Below are 9,704 nucleotides of genomic sequence, written 5' to 3'. Positions count from 1 at the left end.
TATTGACCTAGAGAGTCCAAAGAAATGTACTGTGGTGGAAATTTTGAAATTGCTTGAAAATCCTTGAACAAGTTAGCAAAAGTAGGTTTTTTACATCATCACCAATAACTCACAAACCATTTGATAGACATCAATGGTTCAAGAGGCAAAGTTGTTATGAATAAGGAGATCTATCGTTTGATATGAATAGTTTTTGTATTAGTCAAATGTCACGTGACACAGAGTTGTCTAGGCCACCAAAAGACATGTACATTTAGCCATTTTTACTGTTATAGCACCACCTAGTGTCCAAACGCCATGTTATTTTGTATGGGACCTCGGAGTGATGATCTACATATATTTCCCGAGGCATATGATGATATGTTAAGCCGTTCTGGATTTATGGCCATTTAAATGTGATAGGCTCCACCCATTCTTTTATTTTGGCGCCCCTAAGCGACCGTGAAAAGAAATTTCTACTTTTTTTCAATAATTATTTACAAACACTTCCCACAGAAGTCATCTGCATTGTTTTGGTTCCGATCGGTCGAAAATCCAACGACTAGTTTGCGAAGGTAGGTTTTTGACCTCATCAGCGATAACTCACAATGGTTCGATTGACAGAAGTTGTTCCAGAGGCAAAGTTGCTCAGAATGAAGAGTACTATCATATGATACCAATAGTTTCTGTATATGTCAAATGTCACGTGATGCACAATTGTTTAAGCACTCCTAAAGCATTATTTCGCCCCCCGGTGGCCGAATGAGTTCACATTTCTTACAGACCTTAAAGACCATGAGACGAATAAGCCCAGCGAGCGTCGTTTTGTTCGGCCTCCGTTAACCCGGTCTAATAAGTGCTCAAACTTCATTGGCCAATGGCGGCCATGTTTTTTAAGATACGCCAATGTCCTTTTAGATATTCATGTGGAATGAGACAAAGACACACCATACCAAATAATAAGTCAATCGGGCAAACTGTTGCGTAGTTATGGCCATTTTCTAGCTCATTCAAATTATAGCGCCACCTAGTGGCCAAACGCAGCATTTTTTTTACCTTGACCCCGGATTGAGGGTCTACACATATGTTCCAAGCCCCATGAAGATATCTCAAACAGTTAAGGAGTTATGGCCATTTTAGTTCAATATGTTACTTCCGTTTTGGACATTTTTGCACCCTCTAGCGATGGGGGATGAAAATTTCAACTTTTTTTTAATAATTATTCATATTCACACTCCAAAGAAATCATCAGCGTTGGTTTGGTTCCAATAGGGCAAAAATCCAGGGACTAGTTCATTTTTAATTTTTTTCATAAAATGCTAATTAGCGAAAAAATTTGCATACCGGAAATGAAATCAGAGATATACGTTTTTTAAGTTTTGAGCCAGTGATTACACTGATAAAAACCAACAAATACAATAGGTTTCTAGCCCTACGGGCTCGAACCCTAATAAAAATCCTTACAAAAACAATAGGTTTTCAGCACTTCGTGCTCGAAACCCTAATAAAAATCCTTACAAAAACAATAGGTTTTCAGCACTTCGTGCTCGAAACCCTAATAAAACCAACAAATACAATAGGTTTCTAGCCCTTCGGGCTCGAACCCTAAAAAGAACAGAACAGAACTATTTACATGTTTATCTACAGTACAGGGCAGAGAGTCTGCAGAAGGGGAAAGATTACAGCGAGACTCTTCTCCTCCTTTACACGGGCACAGAGGACTGCAAGAGAAAGGAAAAGTGTGAATGAGTTAAGAAAAGTTCACAACAAAATGAAACAAAATGCCTTTCATCATTTACACATCCTTAGAACTTTCTTGAACAAGAAAATTGAACACAAACAGTTTAATATATATATATTTTTTGCACGAAGTAACATATACATAACAAACTGCCGAGGCTTGGCAGTAATTATCACATAAGAAAAGAATACAGTTGTAATTATCAGAGAAAAAAGATTGAACAGCTTCTTTATTTGTACTATAGAAAATAGCATGAAGATCATTTTAAATGTCCACTTCTAATATTGTTCAATAAGAAAGTTTTTTTTATACCAGTGGCGTGCTTCTGTAGTGCACTAGCTTGGTGATCATGGTTTTGTCCCCCAAATGAACAGCCGCCTCCATTGCTGTCCACCCATTGTAGTCAGTGGTGTCCATATCCACCCCTGACAGAAACCAGGCATGCAGTAGCGCATGATCTCTATTTCGTACTGTTCTGTAGAGGGACAGTTGAAACAAAACCATTTATGACTCATAGATATGTATGTGTTATAGAAAATGTGTGCAATTTGGGGAAAAATGCTTATTGCTTATATACATATGTAAGTGAAAAAAATGAAAGAATTGACAAAATTACTGCTTACTGGATCATTTCAATGGCAATTCTCACTGGGTGTAGTTTCAAAGTGAACCCTCTCAACCGCAGAAGCTTGATAACTCTAAAATGCCTACAAGACACAGCAGTCTATACCTGATAAATCCGGGAGCATGTCATAGAAGAACTATTTTTAGTAGTTTAACTTTTTATCTCCATGCACCTGTTCAGGTTGCCAGTCCATCACAGTTACATATAAGGTCAATTGAGCATCTCTATTTGAACATGGCAATAAATGAATGAATGGCTAGTGAATGTCAATTTAGCTATACAAAAAAACTTCTTGGGCTGGTTTCCCAGATAGGGGTTATTTTAAACCGGGACTATAGGCCTTAGGTAATTTAGGACATTAAGGTAGTTTTTAAAAACATGACTTGTGTGCTTTTTAAAACAAAACAACTCCACTGATGTATTTCAACATATGTCAGTGCAATTTTAGTTTAGACAGCTCTTACATTTTTTTTAAGTCTAGACTTAAACCCTGTCCGGGAAACCACCCCATTGAGTTCACAGCCTGTTTAAATTCCAAAAAGGCTTTTTTTACCTGTTCTTAATAGCCAAGTGGAATGGCCGTTGTCCAAAGCTGTTGGTGAATTCAGGTGAAGCCCCTTTTCCCAGCAGGAACATTGCCATGTCCAAGTTGCCCAATTCACCGGCTGTATGGAGAGGTGTATGTCCATTATAGTCTCCTGAATTGACATCCACCTTCAAACGATTGTCAGAAATGTAGAAGAAAAGGCAAAATTTTGCCAATTACACATTTCACTATTTGCTGTGTTGGTTCAGATATATTCTCACATGAAAAATTGTAACAATGAGTTAGATTACGTGTTCTAGGAGGACTAGAAGAGAGTTGAAATCATTGTTCTTCACAGCATAAGACGCAAGCGAGGGAAGGGTTCTTTCAATCAATATATGCTTCCCCTGGGAAATAGATGTTTTAATCAAATTAACAGACGACCAAAGCATTGATATAACTCTCAAAAATGAATTCACAAACTAGACTTAAATGTTTAAGGCTGCGTCTAAAAACAATACAAATTGAATTGTATAGTGAATATATAAAAAAAAAGTCTCAACAACTATTCTCACGGACTAGCAATTAGTTAGGACTAATCGGTCTTGTGTTTCATATTTCAATGAGACCAATTTGCATTTTTATGTAACTGACTTGAAGTTATGACCAGTCTTGAAGAAAAAAACAGACGACTAGTCAAGCAGATTATGCAACTGGCACCTGATCAGATGTCTATGTTCTGTAGCCTTCAACTTTTCTTCAGCCGAGACCTATGACGCCCCAGTGGATAACTGCAGTATTACACATTCACACATCTAAAAGGTTTACGGAACATTTTTTGCATTCGTTTTTAGGGATGGTTATAAAATGTTCATCTAATATGTATATATGTGACGGAACGGGACCACACCTGCTCCAGGCGGGCTTCGAACCGGGTCGGTTCTGCACGGGAGTCACGCGAACTTGCGAGGAGGCTAACGACCGCAGCCTCTAGCGTCCGTCGCTAGAGAGTCGTTGAGGCAGATGAGTGAGGTTTACATACTTGCTCAGCACTTCACCGGCTTGACTCTGTTACATTCACCCCTCTAAACCTCACTCCAAATCCGGGTCACGGCACCAATGTGACGGTCTTCTTTTGCGTGGATGGAATCACACTGAGAGCAGGTGGATGGTCACTCAAGATCTCTTTATTGGAATCTGGGACAAACACGACCAAAAGCTGGTTAAAGGACAGCGCATTAACGTTGCATAAAGTCTTGAATGAAATAAACAGAGATAAATCAATCTAAACTCATTGTTTATAACGCAGCGCTTATTGATGCGACTTACCAACTGCCAGAGATGTGAAACTCTGCTGGTGTTGACGTAGCTCCGCCCTTAATATCACGCATGCTAATGCAGGTGACGCAACAGCCAACGTCGAGTTTTCCCAATTAATGCATGAATTTAACAACATTATTTAAACTCTGTTACATATATATATATATACAGTGTATATTGTAGTGATAAATTGTCCTGCATTTTTTAAAGTTCTTTCTTCAGTTTTGGATGAGAACATGTTGGTTTGGAGTCAGACCGTTTCATTTAATGAATGCAAAATCTCACAGTGAAATTAACAAATGTATAAGATATATTACATCTTTATCCAATCCTTGATCATTGAAGTATAGTAATATGTCCAATCCCGTCAGCTGTAAAGCAATGTTTAACTCTTCATAATAAACCGTTTCATATCAACCCAAAGCAATTTTGTGTGAATGCAATGGAAAAATAAAAAATAAATGGTTTCTTTTTCAATATGACAAGAACAACAATGGTAGTAAATATTCAGTTTTAAACTTTCCAGCACATGTTTAGCTGTTTATATCCTATGCATAATTTTAATGGACACTTCTTTTACTTTATTATCAATAAAAAACTATCCACTGTTCGCCAAGCTTTACGTCAATTCACGTCTCCAAACACTGAAGTCCAAAAGAAATGAGCATGACGAATTCTATGTGAGGGGACCTGCGGTGTATGTAGATAGAAATAGCTCATTCTAAGACAATAATAACATAAAGCTTCTGTCTGGTCTAGCACCTATGGGTTTTTTGTCTCTGTCCTCAGTTTGTGTCGGGCACATGGCTTTGTTGTGACAGCTCGCCATGTGTCTGGAGTCCGTGTTGAACCCGCCCCTCTTGTTACCTTGTTAATTCTTTCAGTACAGTTTCCATGTTTCACCTGGGGTTTCTGATTTTCAGCTCTTTTCTTTGGCTGTTCCTCGTTATCTCACTGTTTGAATTCCCTTATAAACCCGTGTTTCTCTTGTCCTGTGTCAGTCCGTTTTGATTTAATCACCTTATGGTTGTCCGTGTTGTATCATGGCCTTCCATATTTATAGCAATAAAAAGCCCTTGTCCACGTCTTGCATATTGCCTGGTTTTATATTGATCATGAGAAGGATTCTTGTTGATCTATTAACTCCCATCTTATTAACAAGCATACGATAAAAAACCATTTCATGTCAATCAAGTTTAGTCAGAACTCAATATAAAAGGTGCTCTGTGAAAAATACCAAACACATCGTTTCCAAAGAATAGTTTGAGGGATTTTGAAATAAGGGATGATGACACGTCTTTGTTGATTTTTCATTACCTTGCTGATGTCTGGTAAGTTTATAACTTACAAAGTCTTTTTTTTAAGTGCAAAATGACTCCTGCTGTAGTCGACAGTAAGCAATAAAACTATGAAGTATAAAACGATGATGAGAATGCAAGACAAAATGATATTGCATGTTAGTTTATAAAGTTAATTCAAACACATTTATAACGCAGATAAAACACCAATCTTATTGACAAAAGAACACAAAAAGAAAAAAGAACAGAACTATTTACAAGTTTATCTACAGTACAGGGCAGAGAGTCTGCAGAAGGGGAAAGATTAAAGCGAGACTCTTCTCCTCCTGTACACGGGCACAGAGGACTGCAAGAGAAAGGAAAAGTGTGCATGAGTTAAGAAAAAGTTCACAACAAAATGAAACAAAATGCCTTTCATCATTTACACATCCTTATAACTTTCTTTCTTTAATTAAACACAAACAGTTTTAAAATATAAATATTTTGCACAAAGTAACATATACATAACAAACTGCCGAGGCTCTGCAGTAATTATCACATAAGAAAAGAATACAGTTGTAATTATCAGAGAAAAAAGATTGAACAGCTTTTTTATTTGTACTATAGAAAATAGCATGAAGATCATTTTATAATGTCCACTTCTAATATTGTTCAATAAGAAAGTTTTTATACCAGTGGCGTGCTTCTGTAGTGCACTAGCTTGGTTATCATGGTGTTTTCCCCCAAGCGAACAGCCTCCTTCATTGCTGTCCACCCATTGTAGTCAGAGGTGTCCATGTCCACCCCTGAGAGAAACCAGGCATGCAGTAGCGCATGATCTCTCTTTCGTACTGTTCTGTAGAGGGACAGTTGAAACAAAACCATTTGTGGCATAAAGATATGTTAAATAATATATTTTAGAAAATGTGTGTAATCTAAGAAAAAATGCTTCTTGTTTCCTATATACAGTTATATGTGGATCTAAAAAGTCTACACACTTTTGTTAAAATTGCTGTTTTTTTGTCATGTAAAAAAGGAAATCAAGAAGAATCATGTCGGAACATGTTCCACCTTAACTGTAAAATTGCAACCTATATATTTAAGTGAATAACAAAAAGAATCATTTAAATGAAAATAATGTTTTTGCAATAACCAGGTTTTAACCTTGCAATCTGATCAAGGGTGTGTAGACTTTTTAGATCCACTCTATTAGTAAAAATGAAAGAATTGACTAAATTAGTGCTTACTGGATCAATTCCACGCCAATTCTCACTGGGTGTAGTTTAACAGTGAACCCTTTCCACCTCAGGAGCTCGATAACTAGAAAATTCCTACAAGACACAGCAGTCTATATGCTAAAAATATGGGAGCAGTTCATACTAGAAGAACTATTTGAGCAATTTAAAGATTTATTTCCATACACACTTTCAGGTTGCCAGTCCATCACAGTTACATGTATGTGCAACTGAGCATCTCTAATTCAACATGTGAAATTGTGATAAGCCACCTTTGAAAACTGTTTTTGAAATTGACAATGAACAGTTGAATAGTTTTTGTTCATGAAGAGATGGAAACACCCCCATTCAATAGGTCTGGTGTTACGCCTGATGCTTGTCAAGAAACTGAACTATTAATTTGGCCTGAAACTATGGGATTCTTCCAAGGTAAGATGGGGCAACATAAATGAATGAATGGCTCTTTAGTAGTTGAATATCAATGCAGCTTAACAAACAAATCATTGGAGCTCATTGAGTTCACAGTCTGATTAAATTACATAAATGCTTGAGATTACCTGTTCTTAATGGCCAAGTGTAATGGGCAATGTTTAGAGCGGTTCACTGCACCATTGTCCAGTAGGAACATAACCATTTCTCCATTTCCCAACTGACAGGCTGTATGGAGAGGTGTATATCCCATATAGTCTTCAGAATTGACATCCACCTTCAAGTGATTATCAAAAATGAAAAAGATTTTCCAATTATGAATTTCACTGTTTGCTGTGTTGGTTACAGCATATTTTTACATAAACATTGTAACAGTTAGTTGATTACATGTTCTATGAGGACTTGAAGATCGATGAAATGATTGTTCTCCACAGCACGAGAGGCAAGGGAACTAAGAGTCTTTGCCATCAATTGTAACTTCCCCTAAGAAATATTTGAAAAAGATTTAATAAAAAAATAACTGTCGATCACAGTGCTGATCTAACTCTCAAAAATGTATTTGTAAACTGAAATTAAAATGTGAAAATCTGCGTCGAAAAAACTACAAATTTGATTGTAAAGTGTAGGGCAGACTATATAAAAAATGTGCATGTACAGCACTGACAGAGCTCACAATTACTGTACAACTAAACATACCGGCTGGGTTCTTTCATGAAGCCAGTTGAGTTTCATCACTTCTTCCAGAATATTCAGGAACTTCTCGTTGTGGATCACCAATCTACTGAGGTCTATCTCCAAATAATCTGGTGTCTGCATGATAAATCTGTGACCTGCACACAAAAGGAGCATACACTCAACAAACCAAAAGAAATGTGAATAAAAGATGTCTTCCCTTAAAATTTACTCCATAAACCTTTCAAGCCCAGATCAGATTTCCCCTTTTCTTCAGCCGAGACCTATGACGCCTCCCAGTGGATAACTGCGATATTACACATTCACACGTCTAACAGTTCACGGAACATTTTTTACATACGTTTTTAGGGATGGTTATAAAATGTTCATCTAATATGTATATATATACAGTGTATATTGTAGTGATAAATTGTCCTGCATTTTTTAAAGTTCTTTCTTCAGTTTTGGATGAATACAGCCCCTCGTACTGCACGACCAATTTACCATCGTAATGCAGCCAGAATCGTGATCGTACACGGAAAGCTTCAAGGCGGTTTACGATCTGTGTGAGGTAAACTATTACATACCAAAAGCTACCAGATGAAACAAACCTTAAAAGTTGTGTCTGGAAATATCTGCTAACCTGCTTCAAATTGAACAAGAACAGAAGCTGATGAATGTTTACAGTTCGTGCGGTTGTTGCCTGGGTAACCTGCCTCTCAACGTATCCGCCTTTTCTTCACAACAAGATATCGCGATAACAGCGGCTTCTTCTTTTAGAGATTTATGGTGGTTTGCAAACAGATATTTGGTGCATTCCCTTCACATACTGGGCTGGAGTGTGGAACGGTGATGGATAGCTAAACGGAGAGTATAAGATTGCTTCATCTTGTTAAAAACACATCTTTATGACGCGATTGGAAATGAGATCGCAAATATTGTTATTAGAGGTGAACATATTATGGATAGAAAATGTAACAATTTTCCTATTAGAAAGTGTCTCATCCAAAATGTTTGTTTCTGTCCAAATGCACTTGTGAAACGGAAGCCCATTTTTTCACATCTCTTTTATTGAGAAAATATGGTGAGAATGTAATAGTTTCGTATTGCCCAATAAGGTAAAGGAAATTAATTTTAAGACATTGCACAGATATTATCCATGTAATGCTTTCATTAATAAGTTTAATAAGGACGTCTGACCATTAAGTTAATTTTAAACTTAAACCAGAAACATTTACACATTTCTTCTGCAGTGGTAGTTTTCACAAGATTTTTGAAAGTGTTTATGCTGATTTTTGATTTCATAAGTTCATTGTCAAAGATAATCCTATGATTATTGTCTTGGACTTCAACACTGGCTCTTCTCGACAAAACACTGACATAAATGATACTTCTTGTGAAATTTCACCTGTATAAAGCTAAGAAAATATCTATGACACCCCCTTTTAGCTTTTTATTTTTGCTTACATTTCAAGCTTTGAATCACTTGCCACAAACACTTAATACAAGAAATGTTTTAGAAATATCTGCTCTAATAATAGAAATACATGATAGATTGTGTTCTTGTATTATCTGGAAAATGTCCAATGTATACTGTGTCTAACAACATTGTTTGAATTTTTTTCTTTTGATTATGTATATTGATGTAGGAGGATGTGTTATTGACATAAAGCCAGTTGACTTTCAGCACTTTGTCCAGCCTTTCCAGGAACTCCTTTTCACGGACCACAGTTCTACTGAGGTTTATCTTCACAGTGTAAATCATCTAATGTAAGTGACTGCATTATAAAAACTGTGACGTGGACAGAAAACAAGCATACACTCAAGAAACAAACAACACATTGTGAATTAAAGATGTCTTCCCTTGACATTCATTGCATAAACTTTTCAAGCCCGGATG

The 9,704-nt window shown here is 36.7% G+C and overlaps 2 protein-coding genes across 6 annotated transcripts; both read right to left on the bottom strand.

Moving 5' to 3' along the window:
• Window positions 1-1,665: 1,665 nt before the first annotated feature.
• On the bottom strand, window positions 1,666-9,144 carry LOC130429359 (L-asparaginase-like). Of its 5 annotated transcripts, none has more exons than XM_056757889.1 (7): window positions 8,416-9,141; window positions 7,829-7,962; window positions 7,520-7,615; window positions 7,261-7,409; window positions 6,716-6,799; window positions 6,162-6,324; window positions 1,666-1,700 (listed from the first exon to the last, which is right to left on the bottom strand). In XM_056757889.1, exons 2-7 carry the CDS (start codon window positions 7,946-7,948, stop codon window positions 1,683-1,685), a joined length of 630 nt encoding a protein of 209 aa, XP_056613867.1. In that variant the 5' UTR covers window positions 7,949-7,962; window positions 8,416-9,141; the 3' UTR covers window positions 1,666-1,682. The 5 variants fall into 5 exon arrangements, with proteins under 5 accessions (XP_056613867.1, XP_056613865.1, XP_056613866.1 ...); XM_056757887.1 differs by lacking the exon at window positions 1,666-1,700 and adding an exon at window positions 5,668-5,835 and having other exon boundaries at window positions 8,448-9,144; XM_056757888.1 differs by lacking the exons at window positions 1,666-1,700; window positions 8,416-9,141 and adding exons at window positions 5,668-5,835; window positions 8,046-8,409.
• On the bottom strand, window positions 1,984-2,999 carry LOC130429361 (60 kDa lysophospholipase-like). Its single transcript, XM_056757892.1, has 3 exons — window positions 2,899-2,999; window positions 2,344-2,427; window positions 1,984-2,195 (listed from the first exon to the last, which is right to left on the bottom strand). Exons 1-3 carry the CDS (start codon window positions 2,985-2,987, stop codon window positions 2,027-2,029), a joined length of 342 nt encoding a protein of 113 aa, XP_056613870.1. The 5' UTR covers window positions 2,988-2,999; the 3' UTR covers window positions 1,984-2,026.
• Window positions 9,145-9,704: the final 560 nt, after the last annotated feature.

The sequence above is a fragment of the Triplophysa dalaica genome, chromosome 10 (genome assembly GCF_015846415.1).
Source record: "Triplophysa dalaica isolate WHDGS20190420 chromosome 10, ASM1584641v1, whole genome shotgun sequence".
Classification (NCBI taxonomy): domain Eukaryota; kingdom Metazoa; phylum Chordata; class Actinopteri; order Cypriniformes; family Nemacheilidae; genus Triplophysa; species Triplophysa dalaica.
The sequence above is the reverse complement of the archived record's forward strand: the minus strand, read 5'-3'. Positions and strand labels throughout refer to the sequence as shown.

Bases quoted from the DNA above. Each gene is read 5' to 3' on its own strand.
- LOC130429361 (XM_056757892.1), bottom strand. From the start codon at position 2,987: ATGGCAATGTTCCTGCTGGGAAAAGGGGCTTCACCTGAATTCACCAAC. The intron at 2,428-2,898 runs GTAAAAAAAGCC...TGTGTCTTGTAG, and splicing joins CACTTGGCTATTAAGAACAG to GCATTTTAGAGTTATCAAGC. The intron at 2,196-2,343 runs GTAAGCAGTAAT...GTCCCTCTACAG, and splicing joins ATTGCCATTGAAATGATCCA to AACAGTACGAAATAGAGATC.
- LOC130429359 (XM_056757887.1), bottom strand. From the start codon at position 7,948: ATGCAGACACCAGATTATTTGGAGATAGACCTCAGTAGATTGGTGATC. The intron at 6,800-7,260 runs GTAATCTCAAGC...TGTGTCTTGTAG, and splicing joins CACTTGGCCATTAAGAACAG to GAATTTTCTAGTTATCGAGC. The intron at 5,836-6,161 runs GTATAAAAACTT...TTTCTCTTGCAG, and splicing joins ACTACAGAAGCACGCCACTG to TCCTCTGTGCCCGTGTACAG.